Consider the following 22,809-nt stretch of genomic DNA (forward strand, 5'->3'; position numbering starts at 1 on the left):
AGAAGAAAAAGAGATACTCATTTCTTCCCAACAGTCTTTATCCCTAGAAGGACAAGACTTTCACCCAGAGCAGTTAAATAACTCAGGGCATTATGTAACTGAATGCCAAAATGTAAAGTACACATAGTTAACACTGCAGTGATTTTAAAAAAGGAAAAAAAAAAAAAAAGGTGGGCTGGCAGAGGCAGGACAGGTCTCATAGGGGAGGTGGGGTCTATGTGCGTTAAGATATAGAAATGGAAGGGCTGTCCAAACAAGCAAACACTTGCTCATCTTTTATCCTAAGTTTACGTTTTGAAACTCTAAAGTCTATTAGTAAAGTCTGATAGATTTTAAGAGAAAGGAAGAGTATTTAAATATTATTCTGAAAAATCATCTTTTTTCTTTCAGACAGGGGGAAAGTAGATCCAAAATTTGGACCATGCTACAATCCATATAACTGAGAGAAGCAGACAGAAAATCACTGGAGCAACAGTGGAACAGACAGAAGGGCCTTTCGTTCCTTATGCCACCACCATCACCCTGGCCTCTCCAGGCTCATCTACAGCCCCTCCTCCCATGAGAGACTGATCCTCTCAAGAAATGCCAGAGGCAGCTTCTGGTTGGAAAGGCAAGAAGAGAACTTGGCCACCACACGGCCAGTGCTCCCGCTCTCCAGCAACTCATTGAACACGTCTGAGCCTCTCCTGTCTCAGTGCAGCGGGCTGGTTCCTAGGGCTGGGAGACAAGGGGCCAGAGAGCTTTAGTGTGAAGGAAATAAGGTGGGTATGAGGACAGGAGAAACACCTCCTTAACCATGAAAAGGCAAACAACAGCAGCACTGAGAATCAGTCAATAAAAGATACCTGGTATTCCAAGGACTTTTAAAAAACTTGATTTATTTGGCTACACTGGGTCTTAGCTGCAGCATGTGAGATCTAGTTCCCTGACCAGGGACCAAACCGTGCATTAGGAACACAGAGTCTTAGCCACTGGACCACCAGGAAAGTCCCCCAAGGACTTACATATCATTGCATTTGGGGTTTTCCCCCTGGAAAACAATTTTTCTTAGGTTTTTTTTTTTTTTTTAAACTTAAAACAGATTTTGTAGCTATAATCAAGAAATCTATCTTTATATAAAAGCGTTGGAAATATATATCTATTCTCTGCTATTGGTACGGAGACTTGAGCATGAGATGGGGCTTTATAGCCTATTGGTAGCAACAGTCCTACCAGAGCAGCTATAGCAGAGGAAATTATATCCTGAAACATCAAAACTGATTTCAGCGTCAACAAGGAGAATGGCATGTGAGCAAAAGCATTCCAGGTACATGTGGAACCCGGGAAACCAAACAGACAGTGAAATGAGCAGCATAGACAAGGCCTTCCTCACGTGGCCTCACCTGTCTGTGTGACCACAGCTCTCTGTGGCTTCTAAACTCCAGTCATGTTGACCTTCGCCTGCCCCTCCTGCAATCAGTGGCTCCTCCTCACCCCTGTTTTTATCTAAATGTCCCTTCTCCCCTCCCTACAAGCTGAGTGGGGGATTGCCCTTCCCAGTGTTCACACGGTACCACACACATGCTGCTACTTCAGTGAGTCATTTATGTGTCTCCTTCATTAGACCATATGTTTCTAAGAGAAAAATGTGATATCTTACTCATTCGTATCAGCAATGTTTAGTAGGTATAACATAAATGTTGGGGAAATGGGTGAGTGGGCAAATACTGTGCTGAGAGGTGAGCAGGGCTAGACCAGCAAGAGTTGAAGGCTTACATGGGGAAGAATTGTTCAGTCACTCAGTCATGTCCACTCTTTGTGACTCCATGGACCTCAGGCTTCCCTGTCCTTCACCATCTCCTGGAGCTTGCTCAAACTCATGTCCACTGAGTCAGTGATGCCACCCAACCATCTTGTCCTCTATCATCCCCTTCTCTTCCTACCCTCAATATTTCCCAGCATCAGGGTCTTTTCTAATGAGTTGGCTCTTCACATCAGGTGGCCAAAGTATTGGAGCTTCAGCTTCAGTATCAGTCCTTTCAATGAACATTCAGGACTGATTTCCTTTAGGGTTGACTGGTTTGCTCTCCCTGCAGTCCAGGGGACTCTCAATGAGAGTCTTCTCCAACACCACAGTTCAAAAGCATTAATTCTTCAGTGCTCACCCTTCTTTATGATCCAACTCTCACACGCATGCATGACTACTGGAAAAACCATAGCTTTGATTACACGGACCTTTGTTGGTAAAGTAATGACTCTGCTTTTTAATATGTTGTCTAGGTTTGTCATAGCTTTTCTCCCAAAGAGCAAGCGTCTTTTAATTTCACAGATGCAGTCACCATCTACAGTGATTTTGGAGCCCAAGAAAATAGCCTTTCACTGTTTCCATTTGTCTCCCCATCTATTTGCTATGAAGTGATGGGACCAGATGCCATGATCTTTGTTTTTTGAATGTCTCATTTTAAGCAAGCTTTTTCATTGTCTCTTTCACCTTCATCAAGAGGCTCTTTAGTTCCTCTTCACTTTCTGCCATAAGGGGGTGGTGTCATCTGCTTATCTGAGGTTATTGATATTTCTCCCGGCAATCTTGATTCCAGTTTGTGATTCATCCAGACCAGCATTTTGCATGATGTACTCTGCATACAAGTTAAATAAGCAGGGTGACAATGTACAGCCTTGATGTACTCCTTTCCCAATTTGGAACCAGTTTGTTGTTCCATGTCAGGTTCTAACTGCTGCTTCTTAACCTGCATACAGGTTTCTCAGGAGGCACATAAGGTGGTCTGGTATTCCATCTCTTTAGGAATTTTCCACAGTTTACTGTGATCTATTCAGTCAAAGGTTTTAGCATAGTCAATGAAGTAGAAGCAGATGTTTTTCTGGAATTCTCTTGCTTTTTCTATGATCCAACAGATGTTGGCAATTTGATCTCTGGTTCCTCTGCCTTTTCTAAATCCAGTTTGTACATCTGGAAGTTCTTGGTTTATGTACTGTTGAAGCCAAGCTTGGATGATTTTGAGCATGATCTTGCTAGCATGTAAAATGAATGCAACTGTGCGGTAGTTTGAACATTCTTTGGCATTATGTTCTTTGGGATTGTAATGAAAACTGATGAACAAATTTGACTCATGAAATGGACCCAACCATGCCCATGGCCCCTCCTGAGAGCAGTCTGAAATGATTTCTAGTGGGTGACTGTGGTGGCACCATGCCACCTGCCACATGTCTGGCCACAGCTGATGAGACCAGAGGTAAAACCTGTCCCATAAGGGCAGCCCATCAATATGCAGCCAGTGACTTCCAAGGTGTCCTGGTCTAGGAGCTCTTACTGAACAGGGACAGGGGCAACATGCTGGGTGGATTTTCTGGGAATGTGGACCATAGAGACAGGGTTCTGGGTAGCTTGTTGCAGAGCAGAAGTGAAAGCAGAGAGCAGAGAGGAGGAGAGAAGGGAAGCTGAATCACAGTGGTGGTGATGTTAGCCTGTACTGAGCTGACCAGGTAACACGGCTGCTGAAACTCTCCTTGGTCTCAGGTGACATCCCAATTTTCATCTCTAGAGGTGAGACTATGCTACATGTCTTATTCTTCCCATCAGGTTGAGTCACTGAGCTTTTCCTGGGCTCCTGGGAAGTCCAGCTACATAGCTTCTGTCTTTATTTCCATATCCTGCCATACAATAAATAATCTTTTCCTCTTTGTAACTTAAGCCAGTTTGAAACTCAAATCTTACCACTAAGAAGAGTAACTTATATAGACTGACAAAGTGGGGGTCAGATTGTAGATGTGCTTGCATGTCAGGTTCAGAAGTAAAGACATGATCCTGTGGACAAAGGGAGACTCTGGGGAATATAATTCACTTGGGATTGGAAATCTTGGACTGACATCTCACTTATCTTGGGCTTCTTATGCCCCTTATTATATGTTTTGCTCTTTCATTATGAAGTCTAATTGTTATCTGCTGGAAAAGACAGAAGTTAAAAATAATAAGAGTTCAGTGGTTCTATTTTTCTTTTTTCTTTCTTTCTCTTCCTTCCTTTGATCAGTTAATATTATACCATCTTCCCTAGTCAGAGTGCCTTACTCTGAATATAGTTTGTAAAAAACGCCTTTGGTGTCTTTAGCACATTTGACAGGTCTTTAAAATTTAACCTTCTTGATATATTCTTATCAGGTCATTATAAACTTCCACTTGGCCTTTCATTGCTAATCTGCCTTGTACTTACTGCTACATTCTTTGTAGGTATGGAATTATTGAGTTCCTTGTATAGGCAAACAGTTTCTCGAGGTATATCTTCATATTCATTTCATGGGAGAGAGAAATTGTCATTAAATATGAAAAACTAAACCTTTCAAAAATGTCTGCCACATGTGAGTTATAGTCAATTCTCTTAAGAAAGAAAAGTGAAGTTGCTCAGTTGTGTCCAACTCTTTGTGACCCCATGGACTATAGCCTACCAGGCTCCTCCATGGGATTTTCCAGGCAAGAGTATTGGAGTGGGTTGCCATTTCCTTCTCCAGAGGATCTTCCCAATTCAGTGATCGAACCTGGGTTTCCCAGGTTGTAGGCAGACGCTTTGCCATCTGAGCCACCAGGGAAGGCCCATTCCTCTTTAGAGTTTCAAAAAACAGAAATATACTCATCTTTTATTTGAACTACTTAGATTCTACTTTTCTCATAGAAAGTGCCTGACAAGTTCAGTGTCCTCTTTCCTGGCTATTTGAATTCCAAGACATAATTTAGTTCAACTAAAGCTCCAGTTACTTTCATTAATACTTAATTCTCTTTGTTAAGAAGAATTTAGCCAAGTTTATCTCATAGCTTCTTTCACTTTCAGAGATGAAATTATCAGTTTAAAAAACTACTTTCTCAGCAATTAAGGAATCAATCCCATTCACCATTGCAACAAAAAGAATTAAATATCTAGGAATAAACTTACCTAAGGAGACGAAAGAACTGTACACAAAATTATAAGACACTAATGAAAGAAATCAAAGATGACATAAACGGATGGAGGGATATTCCATGTTCCTGGATAGGAAGAATCAATATTGTGAAAATGACTATACTACCAAATGCAATTGCAGATTCAATGTGATCTCTATCAAATTACCAATGGCATTTTTCACAGAACTAGAACAAAAAATTTCACAATTCGTATGGAAACACAAAAGAGCCCAAATAGCCAAAGCAGTCTTGAGAAAGAAGAATGGAGTGGAGGAATCAACCTTCTTGACTTCATGTTATACAAAGCTACAGTCATCAAGACAGTATGGTACTGGCACAAAAACAGACATATAGACCAATGGAACAAGATAGAAAGCCCAGAGATAAGCCCATGCACCTATGGATACCTTATTTTTGACAAAAGAGGCAAGAATATACCATGGGGCAAAGACAGCTTCTTCCATAAATGGTGCTGGGAAAACTGGACAGCTACATGTAAAGGAATGAAATTAGAACACTTCCTAAACACCATACACAAAGATAAACTCAAAATGGATTAAAGACCTAAATGTAAGACCAGAAACTATAAAACTCTTAGAGGAAAACAGGCAGAACACTCGATGACATAAATTAAAGCAAGATCCTCTATTATTCACCTCCTAGAGTAATGAAAGTAGAAACTAAAGTAAGTAAGTGGAACCTGATTAAACTTAAAAACTTTTGCACAGCAAAGGAAACTAGAAGCAAAGTGAAAAGACAACCCTCAGAATGGGAGAAAATAATAGCAAATGAAACAACTGACAAAGGATTAATTTCCAAAGTATATAAACAGCTCAAACAACTCAATACCAGAAAAACAAACAACTCAATCAAAAAGTGGGAAAAAGACCTAAACAGACATTTCTTCAAAGAAGACATACAGATGGCTAACAAACACATGAAAAGATGCTCAACATAGCTCATTGTTAGAGAAATGCAAATCAAAACTACAATGAGATATCACCTCACACCAGTCAGAATGGCCCTCATCAAAAAGTCTACAAACAATAAATGCTGGAGAGGGTGTGGAGAAAAGGGCAAGCTCTTGCACTGTTGTTGGGAATGTAAATTGACACAGCCACTATGGAAGACGGCATGGAAGACGGTATGGAGATTCCTTAAAAAACTAGGAATAAAACCACCACATGACCCAGCAATAATTCCACTCCTAGGCATATACCCTGAGGAAACCAAAATTGAAAGAGACACATGTATCCCACTGTTCATTGAGGCACTATTTACAATAGCTAGAACATGGAGGCAACCTAGATGTCCATTGACAGATGAATGGATAAAGAAATTGTGGTATACACACACACACACACACACACACACACACACACACACACACACACACACACACACACACACACACACACACACACTGGACTATTACTCAGCCATAAAAAGGAACGCATTTGAGTCAGTTCTGATGAGGTGGATGAACCTAGAACCTATTATACAGAGTGAAGTGAGTCAGTAAGAGAAAGATAAATACCATATTGTAACACATATATACCGAATCTAGAAAAATGGTACTGAAGAATTTATTTACAGGGCAACAATGGAGAAACAGACATAGAGAATAGACTTAGGACATGTGGAGAGGGGAGGAGAGGGTGAGATGTATGGAAAGAGTAACATGGAAACTTACATTACCATGTGAAAAATAGATATCCAATGGGAATTTGCTGTATGTCTCAGGAAACTCAAACAGGGGCTCTGTATTAACCTAGAGGGGTGGGTTGGGGAGGGAGATGGGAGGGAGTTTCAAAAAGGAGGGGATATATGTATACCTACGGCTTGATTCATGTAGAGGTTTGACAGAAAACAGAAAAATTCTGTAAAGCAATTTTATCCTTCAACAAAAAATAAATTAACTTAAAAAAGTACTTTCTCAACATCATTATTCATTGAGAAATGTAAATAAAAACCACAATGAAATACCACTTCATACCCTTTAGCATGGCTATATAAAGAAGACAGATGATAACCAGGGTTGGGGAGGATATGGAGAAGTCAGAACTCATATACACTGCTGCTGGGGATGGAAAATGGTGTTCACGCTTTTGGAAACAGTTTGGCATTCCTTCAAAAAATTAACTACAGAGTCATCATGTGACCCAGTCATTCTACTTTCAGGTATATACCTAAGAGAATTGAAAACATATGTTCACACCAACACCTGTACACAATGTTCACAGCAACATAATTCACAGTAGTCAAAAACTGGAAACAATTCAAATGTCTATCAACTGATGAATAGATAAACAAATGTGGTATATATCCATACAATGAAGTATTATCCAGTCACAAAAATGAATGGAGTTCCAGTGAAGACCTGCTGCAATATGGATGAATCTTGAAAATATGTTAAGTAAAAGAAGCCAGATACCAAAGACCACATATTATATGATTTCATGATTCCAAATTGCATCACAAAGTGTCTGGAACAGGCAGATTCATAGAGATAGAAAGCAGATTAGAGGTTGTCAGGGGCTTAGGGGAGGAAAAGACAGGAGTAACTATTGATGGGTATGAGGTTTATTCTGGGAGTGATGAAATCTTCTCGAACTAGATGGTGGTAATCATTGCACAGCCCTGTCAATATATGAAAAAACCACTAAATTGTAAAAAATGAAAAACAGAAGAATCTAAAGAGTTTTGCTATTAGAAAAACTGAGTTCTTTCAGATGTTAAGATGATTAAGCTTTAATTAACACCATATACCTTGACCCTGTATAAATTTTGAAATCCACAACAGGAATATATCACTTGGATCTTCTAACTGGATTGACTACAATATAGCACAACAAGAAAATTTTGTTTTCCTCTTATCCTCACACAAATTCTCTTTATCTTATTTTTATTCTCACATTTTTGTATTGCTATATAGAAAGTACCTTTTTATATTCAGTGTTTCTTCTACTTGATCTGTTTCTTTGGAATAGAGTATCTAATTTGATAGACTCAGTATATTCTATTGCTCAGTTCAATCCTGTGATCCATCATACTTTCTGTCTTGTGGTTTAAGGTCAATTTGGTTTCTATTTCAAATTCACTTTATTGATTATAAAGATTAAAACCAAAGATGGCTGGTTAAAAAGAGGTTTGCTTCTGGTAAGTAGGATTAGGGTAGGGCAGGAGGCTATTGCCTTTCATCAGAAGGTCCCCAGGTAGATTTGTTAACTTGTAGATATTCTCATAACGAATAGTCCTGACAGTTGGAAATGATAGATGGGAGGATGAAATCCCATTAACAGAAACAGTTAAGAGTAAGAACAGAGAGAGAGCCAGAGTAAAAAAAGCATATTAAGTAGAAATTTGAGGAGGAAGGGTTGTTGAAATCTACCCAGACTTCTTTTTCTCTTATGTTCTCAAATATTTGTAGCCTCTCTTCAATGTATAAGATATAGTTAGGTAAGTGAATAAAGCATTGTTCTTGTCCTTTGGAATCTTGCAGGCTCATACAGGAGACAACACTGCATACACATTACTGGGGGAACAGGATGGTCCATGACAGGTGCCTTAAGGGCCATACAGACAATGGCTGCAGTCCAAGGATGGGTCAGATTGTATCCTGGCAGGTAAGCAGGATCACAGAGGAGGAGGCACTGAAGTGGAAAGGTGGGATCTTTTTAAAAAGTACAAACTAGAGGGAAGGGGAGGCTAATCTAAGGAGAGAAATAGTGTAGAAAAGATACAGAAGCAAGAAAATAAATGATGCATTTCTTGGAGGGTAAGAAAATATATCCATTCAGCTGGAGTGTAAAATTTGCATAAATGGGTAACTGAAGATACAGTTGGGGTGGTAAGGTGGCACAGATGTAGACGTTGTTGAGCATTAGCCTGAAGGCACTGAAGAGTCATAAAAGCTCTCAAGCTGGTTGGTAGTATGACCAAAGTAGTGTTTTAGAGAGGAACACCAATGAAGGGCAGGATGGACTGGAAGGAAGGAAAGGCTGAAAGCAAAGAACCCAATTAGGGTGACAACAATGTGAATAGAAAGGAGAAAAATAGGTAGATTGTAAAGGAAGAATAAAATAAATTGACTAAATGATTCTCCACATTTCTACTTTGGTGATGGGCAGATTCTGATCCTAGGAAGTTCTGGGTATCTGCTGTGATCCATCCTATGTGAGTAGGATAACCATGGATCTGATACTATTTAGACTACTAATGACTCATTGTTGACACTATCTGGAAAGGGGCAGATGGATGCAAAGTGGGTAATTCAAAACCATTTTCATTTGGATTTGAAAAGGGTTCTGTGCATCTGCCACCTCCCTAGTGCTCTTTGTTCTAGCTGGTCTTGAAATGAATCTCTTATCTGATTGACAGCTTTTCATATTGAGTGACAAGGCCCAAAAGCTCACAAGTGTGCAGAGGAAAACTCCCCACTATCAAGAGTTCAGGGTGTAGGATTTACAAAGTGTAAAACCATTTCTGAAATATCTCAGGAATGAGGCTAAGAGTCTAATTTTGTTAGAGCAAATTAGAGGGAAATTTGCCACAGTGTCAGAGGGATCTCTGGGTAAGATAGGCATTAATATGTTCCTCCCTTAACTCCCACAAAAGCAGCTCTCATCCTGGAAGAGCATCTTTCATGTCTAGAAGTGATGCCAAAGGTGGTCCTCCATGGCAGGGAGCCCAGGGTGAGGGACAGGAAGCTACAAAGAGGGAACTGAGATAGATTTCATTTAAACTCAAGGTTCTCAGATCAAATCCTGGCTAGGAAAACATGAAAACAAGATTTCCTTCTATTATAGCATTCTCCACCTCAGTGTGAATTGGGGTGTGAGGATGTGGGTACATACACTAGAGTGTGTTTTGCTCCCCAGGGACCCCAGCCCAGCTCATTTCCTGGGCAAGGCCAGATGGAAGTAGTTAGTTCTAGAACCTGCTTTGTGAAGCCACCCATAGCCACTGGCCCTTCTCAAAAGGTGGACTTCCCAAGCCATTCAGATTGCAAGAGTATGTGGCTGATATTCATACACACGATGTACATTTCACATGAACACATTCCTTTGCTGTATTTGGTCTAAAAGAACACAGCAGATTCCAGAACCTGGAGAACAAAGATGAGGTCCATTCAGAAGCACAGCATATAGGAGTTGAGACTCTGTGTACAGAGCTCTACCCAGCAGCTGCATCTCTTTGAATGTTCAGATTTCAAAAGAGATGGTTCTACCTACGTGTCCCACCTTGGCTCTGTAGTCAAGCATTTCTGTACAGAGGCTGTTCTCCTGCTCATAGTGTGAAAATGGCCAGAATGGGGTGTGCTAGGTGGAGGGGGAGGGCTCCAGGATGCTTCCTACCTTGGCAGGCACCCTGAACTCCCCATATTCTTTCAGCAGTTCCTGAGTCTCCTCTGTGGTCTCCCCGGTGGAGGTATGTGTTGAGAGGTAATATTCCCCTGTTTCTTGGATCCAGTCTAGTGCCTGTGGGAAGAAACAACCCACTAAGTTCTCCCAAAAGCCGGTTGTTAGTAGAAAAATATGCCATGCTCTGATGTGAATGTTGGTGGTTTGGAACAATATGATGGACCCAGGAAACCCTGGCATGACTTGGAAGTTGGTTTATGGAAGTGCCCTTCTCTGTTAGACTTGGAAAAACCCACCAGCAAAGACAGTGTCTTGTCCGTTAAACTGGGGACTCTTCTAGACCAGGTCCACTATTATCCATGAGTTAGGGCAATCTGCCCCCAGCATCTCCTCCCAACTCCTGTCACCAAACTCTGAGTAAAGTGCTTGGTAAAAGTTGAATTGCTGGTTAGTGCAAGGATTCTTCTTTTTACCCCCATCTCCCATCTCTACTGTCTGGTGTGATGACCCTCTTTGGAACTGTCCCAAGTCTTGGTCATCTGGGCCTCTGTACCGTCCTTGTCTGAGACAACTCCAGGGAAAGCGCTGAACATACCTGCTTGGCGCTTCGCTCAAACACCACATATTGCTGACACTGGTCTAACCGCCGCTTCTTCAATGTCCAGAAGTGCAGGACACGGTTCTCCCTCTGTAAGAGCTCACTCAGGATGGCTGCAGGGCAGAGAGCAGGTGCTGGTCTCAGGAAGGCCCTGATCAAATCTGACCAGCCACTCGGGCCCCACATCCCAGATGCCAGATAACTCTGCCCTTCGCCAACTCTCCCCATAGGACTAATTCAACACCAGAAGCAAGGGGTCAAAGTTTGGTTCAGAGAGAATTTCGCAGAGGAGAGCAAGATCGGGGAGACTGGGGGAGGGCCTACTGATGAAGTTGCATCGATAAAGCGAGGGAGAGGATGTCCCCAGGGTGACTTAAAAGTGACCCTGGTTTTCTTCACACCAAAGCTAGTCCTTGATGATAGGAGACCTTGGGAAGTATTGGTGCTGAAAATAATAACTAATTCAACCAAATCTTTAGAGCCTGTAGAGAGTGAATGGACTTGGCAGGAATCCCAGCCACTCTTGGAGGTTCCTAGCGGAGGGCCAGAGGTGAACAGGCACAAGGACTGGGGTAACTGCATGGACAACCATGTCACTTGCCACATACTCTGCCTGTACAAGGGACTGTGCTCTTAGTACTTCAACAGCATAGCCTCAGTTTAAAAACCTCTAAATCATGGGCATAGGGAAGCTGTGTTGAAATCATGTCATCATGGAATCATGTCTCTAAGCCCATACTCCCATGCTGGTTGGGACCGATCACAAGAAAAGCTAAAGCTATCCTCAATCATCTCTAATGATGGCAGGTGTGAGGATGTGCATGAGGCCACGGAGCACAGCAGAGGCTGTGGAGGCATCTGTCCAGGTCAGTGCCCGCCCCCGCCCCCCCGCCCCACTTCCCCTGGTCCAGAAGCTGCTGGCTACATGGATAGATTTCCAAAGTGTTTAATAGTATGTTCTAAGCTTGAAGAAATCAAGTCTATTTTGTACTGTTTGCCTCTGACTTCCCACTAACTATATTAGATACTAATAAGATATACAAGAACGATGCTATGAAAAGTTGACACTTACTCAGTTCCCACTATGTGGCAGACACATATTTTCATAGTACCTCGTTATGCATGGACCATTATCATCTCCACTTTACAGATGAAGAAACTGAGGTTTAGAGAGGGTAGGTAACTGGCCCAAGGTCATTCTTATGGAAAAGGGTAGAACTTTATGACTTCAGAGCCTTTGTTCTTAGCTACCTTGGGCACCCACATTATTGGGACTATAAAGCACAAGTTATGTTGCAGGGAAAAGCCAATTCTGACTGCATGGTTGGAACTGTTTCTTTGACTTGCTTTTCATTGGTTTTCTTATTATAATCCATAATGGATTATAATAATAATCCATAATCACCCCTAATGGTCTGCCTCAGAGAGTCCTGCCCCTCTGCCTGACTGTTAAACTAAAGTACCTTTGCTCAGAATCCTGTCCACTTGTGGATGGCAGGAAGGAAGAAATCAACACATTCCCTGGCTGAGGCTTGCCATTATAGGAGATATTTGCAAGATTAATGGCCCTTATACTTTGTTTTTTCACCTCCTCTCATCTCTGATCTATAAAAGAACCCAGTATTGATACCCCAATAAGACTGTTATTTTGAGACATTAGTCTGCCATCTTCTAGGGCTACTGGCTCATGGGGCAAGCAGAGCAAGCTTGGACTTGGTACAGTGTGCTCTACACAGAGGGCACAGCCCAAATTGTAGTGTTCGTTGATTTTTTGTGAACTTTTAATGCACTATGGAAGTTTAACTCTCAAAGGATAGAATCTGTCTCTTCTCCCTTAGGCTGAGAACTTATATGGGTCCCTATTATTGATCTCTCCCTATATCTATGCTCTTATTATATAGCTTTTTAGTTCCTCCCCCAAAGAGACCAAGTGTACTTCCTCACCCCTGACCTCACACTTGGTCATGTGACTTGTTTTGGCAAGTGGGTCGTTGATAGGACACACGCAGGGGCTTGGAGTGTGCTTGTGCACTCAACCTTGCCCCTTTGATCTCTGCCATTACTTCCCTAAGAAGTTCTCCTTGGTGACCACTGCCCCTTCAACAAGATCCCAGAATTAATCCACATGGAGCAGACAAGAACCCATCCTGTGGTGAAGGGGCCAAGCCAGCCAGACCTGCAGTCTCAAGCAGAAGGGCATTGTAGAGCCCAGCCAAGGCAACTGGTCCCCAGGCAATGCAGTCAATGAACAATAAATGCTTACAGTTGTGGGCCACTGAATTTCAGGGGTTGTTATATAGTAATAATTGCTCCTATAAGAAAAACTAGTGGCACTGGCTTTGGGCCCATGCAGCAGGTGAAAAGGAAATGGATACAGAAGAGGTTATAGGTCTCTGCTAAGGTGGAAGCTACAACTGGGCAAAGACAGTGAGAACCTGTGTTACCTTTAGTCCTTTTGTCTCCAAGTCAGAGCTTTGTTCACTGAGGTCCCTCCGTGGTGGCTGAGAGAATTAGCCCAACTTAGGTGGATGTCCTAATGAGCTTCAGGTTTCATTTTTGCCCCTCTTGTAAGCTTTCCTGAGGGCATACCCTGCCCTGGCCCCGACCAAGATGTGACACATTCTGCTCTCCCTGGGAGGCTGCCACTCTTGGCACACTGGGGCAGAGGTGGGGCACGCTTGCTCTCAGCAGGTAGCTGGCCTCACTCAAGTCACATTTAGACATCAGAACACAGATGTCTGTGAAAAATCTGAAAAAATCTGCAGGAAGGGAAAGGTGACATAATGCTAGCCACCCACAGGGCCCCTCAGCTGCAAACAGGATAGCACATCTGGAAAAGGAATCCTTCTTCTCTCTTCTCTGTAGGGAACTTTGATTCCTAAGTTTTAATTCTTCCTGGTGTCCTCTGATCTTGCCACCTCCTGAGCCCCTTAAGCAGGAGAGAGGCCCTTCCTAAAAGAGGTCCAAGCTTCCCACTGTCCCCTTAGCAGCTTGCCAAGCCTGTATCACTTCCTTCCCTAGCCCTGGTCTCCGGAGTTGTATTGCTCTGCTGTGTCAAGATGACATTTGTTAAATTCTTCACCCACTCAAAGGCTAATTTCTGTAAGGTCAAGAGTAAGTGATTCCACCAATAATGAAAGTGAAGTCGCTCAGTCGTGTCTGACTCTTTGGGACCCCATGGAATGTAGCCTCCCAGAAGAATTGATGCTTTTGAACTGTGGTGTTGGAGAAGACACTTGAGAGTCCCTTGGACTGCAAGGAGATCCAACCAGTCCATCCTAAAGGAGATCAGTTCTGAGTGTTCATTGGAAGGACTGATGTTGAAGCTGAAACTCCAATACTTTGGCCACCTTATGTGAAGAGCTGACTCATTTGAAAAGACCCTGATGCTGGGAAAAATTGAAGGCAGGAGGAGAAGATGAGACAGAGGATGAGATGGTTAGATGGCATGACTGACTCAATGGAAATGAGTTTGGGTAAATGCCGGGAGTTGGCGATGGACAGGGAGGCCTGACGTGCTGCAATCCATGGGGTCGCACAGAGTCGGACATGACTGAACTGAACTGAACTGAACTGAAACTTTAAGATAAAACAAAATATATTTGGGGAAATTTTATAGTCATTTTCCCATTCCAAATTTTGATGCATGATGAATTGCCACTATCCATACCATCCCACATCACACTTTTTCTTATCTAAGGAGAAGAACCAGGAAATCTGAGGTCACATGAAGACCAGGTACCAAGCTCTGGTCCATGTGGCTGGAATGGCTTCAGGTTGGCAGGGCTCACACTGACCTTTCACTTGCTGTTCAGGTCCTCGGGTGTGGCTGGCAGCACTGGGCATGCTGACGTTGTTCCTGTGGATGTACTTGAGAAAGACCTCAGCATTCCGCCGTGCCAGGGTGCAGGCCTGAGAGAGACAAAGTGTGAAGTCCCACACGTAAGTCCCAGTCCAGAGGTACATATGATCTAAGACACCAGAGAAGGGATGCTGGCAATGAAGCTTCTGGGGCTCTGGGTGAACAGAGTCCTGGAGGCCAACTGGAGCAACATGGATGTTGCAGTTCTAATGGAAGAGGCTCACTTATTCCTTTAAGTGAAAAGCTTAACAAAGAAAAGCTCCCTGTTCCTCTCTCCTTTCCATCACAAGCGAAAAAAGAAATCAGCTACTCCTTGACTACTACATGTATTGATTCAGCATGACCACCATCACTTTCAGGCTGATTTCCTTCTGCCACATATAAGAGTCCCTCGTATATGACCTTGGTGTAAGCCACTTTAACATTAGCTTAATTTAGACTCGAGAAAGCAAATTCAGTAATCAAACCTATTAACCACACGTTCCAAATATAAATGGAAATTACCCACATTTTAGAAACATGTTTGTCCATAAAACCCACCTCCACCTCAATAAAATTAATAAACATCCTACTGCTGGGCACAATATATCATGTAAAAGAGTAACAGCCATTGTACTACCCCCTTAAGGCTCATAAGAGCAGTGGGTAGCAGAGAGGACAGGTTTGTCCCATGTTGCTGTACCAGTTGGAGGCTGGGGCCCAGCAAGAGCAGGAGTCATGAGCAAGTCAGGACTAGAATCTAGGTCTACTGATACAGTGCTTCTAGTTTCTCTCAAGACTAGAGATTTTCTGAAATTTCTTTACAAAGCAGTATTTTTCCTGTTGGTAGAAGTAATACATGTTATTCCATTAATTTTCAGTCCACAGATTTCAGGACTAAATTATCTCTAAACAAAATTGTTAACTTCTAAACGTTTTTATACTTAGCATCTGATTCTACAAATCATATGGTAAAAACTAAGCTTTTTTATATTTCGCATCTGATTCTACAAATTACATGTTAAAAAATTATTTTAAATGTTGCTTGCACAATAACAGTTTCTGGGAGCTCTGGTAAGATTGCTCATGGTCCTACCACCCTGAGGCCCATGAATTTAACAGCTGGATAGTGGTCCAAAGCTAAAGAATCCAAAATTCATCAACTAATGTATACAAGCAGAGAGCTTAATCTTCTGTCTTTTGGGCTTGTAATTCCTACAACAACAGAGTTTCTCAACTATAGTTTTAGACACATATGGAAAACATCAGAACATTTTTTTTTCCTTCTTCAAAAAAATCATTTAATTTTATGAAGAAATACCTTTATACCTCTATTTAAAAACTTTGACATGTTCTACTTAAATTGTTTCATTTTAAACTTTGTTTTATCAGAGGGAAGACTTTTAAAATCATCTTAAGCCCTATATGGAAGAATTTCTATTTAATCTTATTAGTAAGAGCTGATTACTAAGGGTTCTGATCAAATGCAGGGGCAGATACTAGATAGACGGGAGGAGAGCAGCAGGAGGTCATCTTTAAAAAAGAATAAAAATAAAACTTAAAGAGGTGGTCAAGTAGAGAAAACCCCTAATAAAAGAAAAGCAGTTAATTACAGAATTGTAGAAAATGAGTGGCAACATGTTAGAGTATAAAAATTCTCCAATGTGCTTTCAGAAACCTGAAAGGAAGCAGAACATGAAAGCAAGGAATTTGAGAGTAAATGGAGCCTTTGGAAAAGTTTTCACACTGAAGGCTCTGTCAGAGAGAAGATCAAAGGCAGAAGGAAACAGGCTTAGGAGGTCTTCCCACACCAGCTAAAAGCTGTTGAGAGCTGGACTGTGTTTCTCCCCTGGGAAAGCTAGGTAATTCTCTCTTCACAGAATAACACAGAATAAACAGTGTCACATTTATTGGTAATTGGTAACTGTTAGATTGATAAATAAATGTCTAAACATATTTTTTAAAACTCTTGCCCTAAATTTTGTGTCATCCAATTATAAAAGATGTATTTTAATAGTTTTCTATCTAGGCTTATATATTTAAATTAAAATATTTTTACAGATAAAACATAACTAAGTGAAAGTATGTATTTTCCTCAGTAAACATCAATGGGATATCAGGATATTTGTACACAGCACCAGCAGAAATGGAGCATTCTAATTACCTAATTATACAAAAAGTGTTGAGAGAAATAATGTTTGAAGTGTAACTTTTCAACCTTTCAAATGTCCTCTCTACAAATGACTCCCCTTAGATAAGAAACTAGAAAATACAGGGGTGTGGGAAGCCCACGCGAAGCAGTGAGAGAGAGAGGGAAAGAAAGAGACAGAGGCAGAGGAGAAAGAAAGGAGGAGGAGGGGGAGGAGGAGGAGGAGACAGAGAGAGACAGAGGCAGAAAAGGAGGAAGGGGAGGAGGAGGAGACAGAGAGAGACAGAGGCAGAAAAGGAGGAAGGGGAGGAGGAGGAGACAGAGAGAGACAGAGGCAGAAAGGAGGAGGAAGGGGAGGAGGAGACAGAGAGAGACAGAGGCAGAAAAGGAGGAAGGGGAGGAGGAGGAGACAGAGAGAGACAGAGGCAGAAAGGAGGAGGAAGGGGAGGAGGAGGAGGAGGAGACAGAGAGAGACAGAGGCAGAAAGGAGGAAGAGGGGAGGAGAAGGAGGGGGAGACAGCGAGAAAGGGAGACAGTAGATGAAAAACAAGGCCAAAGTCCCAGAACTTGGATGACAATGTGTTCTGACCTTAAGAAAGGCTTCCTTTTGTTCCAGATGTTTACTGATGAGTGGAATGACGTGGTCGATCTCTGTTGCTGGCCCCAATTTATCTCGTCCACCACACCAGTCCTCATCTCTTCGGTATTCTTGCTCTAAGCTCTCCAGGACACTACAGACCTAATGAATCATGGATGAAAAGACTTAGTAATTGTTTAAGAAGTATTTTATAAGGACCATTAGCTTAGAGACCCCTATTGTAAATGACATTTTTCATTCAAAATCCAATTTGTGGCCTTAGGTGTGCAGTACCCCTGAGATGTCTAAGAAAAAGTCCGGGAGGCAGTGAGAATCCAGTGTCTGGAACTTGGAAGACAGATTACAACTGAGGTATGGACTTTGGAATCATTTTCTGACAGCTGATGGTTGAAGGCTACAGGGATTGATGACATCACCTAGGGATAGTGTACACAGCAAGAAAGGAGGAAAGACTAGTAATTTGGGGAGTTTCAAAGTGTTTTTATATATTAACTTGCTATAATCTTATGATAACCTATGAATTAGGTGGAACAGGAAAAGGAAGTTTGGGGAAGATATTTGAGTTGCCCAGCCATCTGTACTTGTCCTACAGGAAGTAGCCTCAAGTAGAGGTAAAGGAGGAAGTTGCCTATGTTGTGTGCTTTATGGACCATAAGTGAATGCTATCTTTCCTCTCCCTGGCAAAAATATTCCAACAAAAACGTTTCAAGGTGCTACCATAAAGCAATGACATCTCCAGGCCTGCTATTGCAAAATGTACATTTCTTTCAGAGGAATAACAAATTCGGGTTAACTTAAAAGATAGTTAAAATGGTTTTTCAGTTCTAAACAGTCTGGGAGGCCATGCTTTAATTGACCTTATAGGCAAATTCAAAAGACCACAAGCATTTCAAATGGGGCTTGGAAGGATAGTGAGGTTGGGTGCATCAATAGGAGACACAGCGCAGCCTAGTGTCAGGGATTAAGGAAGGATGCAGAAAATAGAAACCATTTCTATACTTTCCTTCAACAATCTATGGTTACTTGCCTGGCTAGGGCGGCAGGGGAAAGTGGCTCTAACGATCCTTGACCTCTTCTATCTGAGAAAGTCATCTCTTTTGGTAAGCGACGTGGCATTGGATAGGATGCTTTATGAGTTATGAACTGAACTGAAAAATAAGCTGAAAGATGTCCAAAGCAGAACACCCCCATTGCCAACATGCTTCCCATGCCATGAGAAGGCCTATCCCTGAATTCCAGCTAGTTTTTTTTAGCACCACACATCTCTCTTGAGGCAAGGCCTCAAAACAAGCAGGAGGCTCACATCTTGAGAGAAAACAGATTATACACATGCAACAACTTTAAGAAAACGAGTGCTTAACACCTGTACCAAGGTAGTATTAGTTTTAAAACCAATCAGTTTGGGAGCTAGAAGAAATGGAAAGATTACCCAGTATAAGTCATTTAATTTAATAGGTGAAGAATCAAAAATCTAGAGAGATAAAGTGACCTTTGATAAGGTCAGTTCAGGGTCACATTTCCTGACTAGTGTTTTGTCCCCTTCAGCATCTTGAGCCATCTCAAACAAAAAACTATATATGATATTACAAAGGGATTAAGCCTCATTTTTTTCATATGGACAGTCAGTTGTCCAGCACCATTTCTTTAAAAAACTTTACTTGTTGAATTGCTTTTTCAAGAATCAATTGACTATATATGTGGGTCTACTTCTGGAACCTCTACTCTGTTCCATTGTGTCTGTTCTCACATCATTACCATTTTGTCTTGATCACTACAGCTTTAGAGTCTTAAAGTCAGGTAGTATAAAGCCTCCAGTGTTGTTCTTTGTCAAGATTGTTTTTGGCTATTCTAGGTTCTTCACATATCTGTGTAAATCTTAGAATTAGCATATCAATTTCTATTTTTAAAAAAGCTTGCTGAGGTGTGACTGGGCTGTGTTTAATTTATAAATCAACTGGAGAAGCTCTTCATTATGTTAGTCTTCTGCTCTCACTTCTGAGGCCATCTAAGACACCATCTCTCTGAAATGCTTGAAAGGAGGACTGAGAGAAGGTGTAAAGATGAATGCTGGCTGCAGGGCCCACTGACAGACAGGTTAGACCCGCTCCGAGACAGACTTTCCCATGGCCCCTTTAAACATTTCTCTGATCTATTTCTACCAGGGAGTTATCCTGTCTTAAACATCTATTTCATGAAAAGAGTCCCACAACAGCACCCAAATCATTTAAAAAGCTTCTTAACCCTTGTACATATTACTGTACAGATATATTAACAATGAGTTTGCAACTTTATGGCCCTGAAGTAGGTATCTCCTGCCTTTTCTTCCACAGATGCACCATCCTACTAGTTAGGCTCACAGTTCTCTAATGACAGAGAGCTGTATTTCCTGTACTAGACTGGGAATCCCATGAATGAAAGAACTGTATGTTTTTCAAGCAGTGCACAGTTCCCTATTGTGGTAGATTAAACTGTGTTCAATAACTCATCACTCTCTTTTCACAGTCCTCACAGGAGGCATATTTCACTGATGTTGGCTTGGCCACGTGACTTGTTTGGACTGAAAGGATGTTACAGCATGTGATACAGGCAAACTTGAAATGCACTTGCACACTAGATTTTGGGCTCTTGCACCCCTGCCTTTCACCATAAATGTGGCTCAAATATCTGCTAGTCAAGAAGGAAGACAAATACAGGAAGAGATCTAGACCCAACCTGTAGCTTGGAGCCTAGTTTTACTATGCTCAGCCAAGATCAGCTGAATACTAGATACCTAAGCAAAAATAGATGTTTATTGTTTTACACCACTGGGTTTGGGGGTGATTTGTTATACAGCATTATTGTGGCCAGAGCTAACTGGTATATCACTGAAACCTAGCATTCAGCATATGCCCATCCAATTTCTACTTCAACACCTACATCTAGTGAGTTTGAGAAATTTATAAGAAGCAAATCACATGGTCCACTCCTTTAATGGAAATAATTATACAGAAGCAAACCATGGTATTTCCACAAATCATTCTTGTACTCTCCTGTGCATTTCATAGGCTAGTGCTGACAGGATTGGCTTCTTGCTAAGGTAGATCCTACATATTTGCCACGTGTGGCAGAAAACTGCCCTCCATTGGTCTCAGGCCCACACAGCCCTCTTCCTCACCTGCTCAGAAGTTTTATAAAAGGCCACTGAGGCATTGACCAATTTCAGTCGGTCTTCCATCTTGAGCATGAGTTGCTGCCAGTGGAGGGCCACCTTCTCAGCACATTCCCGGATGGCATCTGCATCATAGTGGCCAGCCTGGAGCAGTGCCTCAGCTTTCTGCTGAACCTGCAGGGCACTCTGGTGTGTCTTCTGCAAGGAAGTGGCATGAAAGAGGGACTGGGCACAAGGGGAGGAGAGAGAGGTCCGTGGGAACAACCCAGGCGTGGTATGGGAAGGGGTGGAGTGAGGCGTGAGTGGAAAGATGCAGAAAAGTTAAAGAGCTTTAAATGACTGATTCAAACATGTTGTCATCACTGTTTTAAAAGCATACTTTAAAAACAAATATCAAACGTTTTCATTAACTAACTGCTCAGGTCCCTAACTCCTGTCCCTACCCCATTCTCATTTATTTGCATCACTCTTCGTTTTAAAGACATTTTAGTTTCTGTGCTAGAGAAACACAGTTGTGTAAAAATCTGCTTCCTGATTGACTCAAACATTAATTAAATCTCCTTTTCAAATCTAATCATAAAATTATTCATCATCAGTTTTCAGAGGAGGCTATTGCTATAGTCCTACTCTACAGATCAAATAAACATAGCACATAAAAAAATCCCCATGTAATACAAGTCTCAACGAACAATGCAATCATTTTAAACATGAATGATCATTTTCAAAACGGTTCTAGTAGAAGGAAGACATTTGACAGGTTAGTAAAGCGGGAGAGTAGAATCTTACACCATCTCTTAGTTACCAAGGGAACAGAATAGTACAGAAGATAATTCAGTTTAACATATAATCCTGCATTACTACATTATTTACGTTTGCCTTTAGGATAATCTATACTGCAGAAGGTTTGTTTTCTTATTCAGGGTAAATGTGGTTTGCATCCTCTGAGTTCACTTTAACTGAAGGAGGTGGGGAGAATAAGTTGGAGAACTGGGTGGCAGGGAGACAGCCAAATAAATACAATTTATTAAAATAAAAGACTGATGTGGATGAGCCATATGACTTCAACCAGCTAATATTAACCCAACTTCAGCTACTGGGATCATTTCAACCCGATGACATAGTATGAATTTGGCCTTTGCACTTTCAGGAAAGGATAGCTTAGCTGACAGTGGAAAAGAGCAGCTAGAAGACCAGCACCTTACTCCTGAATGATTTCTGCTCTTCTTGGGCTGCAGTGCAGGGACAGTTCCCCAGAGTAAATCCATTCAAGTACTACCTGTGTGTGAATACAACCTCCCTTCTTTTCACATCTACCTCCCCCTTTACCTTCATCCCAAATTGCAGTCTACAGAGCCTATCAACTACCTTCTGGCTGTGCTTTCCCCTCTGCTGAATCTGTCCTCAGTATTAGCTATGTTAGCAAGACCTCCTACAGCAACCTACACTCCTTTATTCCCTTACTTTGCCACTGATTCAGCCTTCAGTCCTGATGAGCACATTCTTATCATGTAGCAATCTTCCTAATTGCTACATGAAGTTAGAAAAAATAAACTAACAAGTAGAAATAATCCATTACAAATCTTTGGTTTCTTTCTCTGTTTTACTTATTAGTACCATTTTCTTTTCCTGTCTCCTAAATGTAGAAGTACCCTCAGGTCCATTCTTGGTTTTGGTTCACTTCCACAGAGTTCTCATCTATTCCCTTGGACACTCAGCTCAGCTCTGACCTCCTTCAAAAAGACCTTTCTGGATAGCCTGAGACTTACTAAAAACTACCCTCTTCTGAATGCCTATATCACCCATCTAACACTTGACTGATTTTCCCTACTTAATGAAACTCTTAACGCAAGGACTGTTTTAAAAAATCTCTTTAAAAGCCATTTAGTCATGTGTATATTCTGTGCTAGGCACTGTACTTATGAATTTTTCTAGTTCTTAGGACACTACTACAGGTGGATATTCTTATTCCCACTTTACAGATTAAGAAACTAAGGCTCAGGTTGATCAAGGTACTTGCCCAGAAATGTACATACAAGGAAGTGATGAAATCAGATTCAGGTTTGACCTATTCCCAAACTTATGTCCACCATATCACACCACATCACTTCATATCTAGCAATTAGAATGGTATCTACAGTTTCTCATTCAGAGGAAGGGCTCACCAAGTGGAATTAGTGACTCTGAT

The 22,809-nt window shown here is 41.6% G+C and overlaps 1 protein-coding gene across 16 annotated transcripts in view; it reads right to left on the bottom strand.

The window, feature by feature from the left end:
* Positions 1–22,809, bottom strand: part of KALRN (kalirin RhoGEF kinase) — a 673,187-nt gene that overhangs the window by 253,275 nt on the left and 397,103 nt on the right. For 10 of the 16 annotated variants that reach the window (XM_043875043.1, XM_043875038.1, XM_043875042.1 and 7 more), the window contains exons 17-21: positions 20,631–20,849; positions 17,468–17,617; positions 14,686–14,800; positions 10,886–11,001; positions 10,285–10,407 (exon numbers count right to left, since the gene is read on the bottom strand). In XM_043875043.1, the coding sequence (XP_043730978.1) occupies positions 10,285–10,407; positions 10,886–11,001; positions 14,686–14,800; positions 17,468–17,617; positions 20,631–20,849 (723 nt within the window). The remainder of the gene's footprint in view (positions 1–10,284; positions 10,408–10,885; positions 11,002–14,685; positions 14,801–17,467; positions 17,618–20,630; positions 20,850–22,809) is intronic. The other 6 variants (XM_043875040.1, XM_043875041.1, XM_043875061.1 and 3 more) reach the window with 1 other exon arrangement.

The sequence above is a fragment of the Cervus elaphus genome, chromosome 19 (assembly GCF_910594005.1).
Source record: "Cervus elaphus chromosome 19, mCerEla1.1, whole genome shotgun sequence".
NCBI lineage: Eukaryota > Metazoa > Chordata > Mammalia > Artiodactyla > Cervidae > Cervus > Cervus elaphus.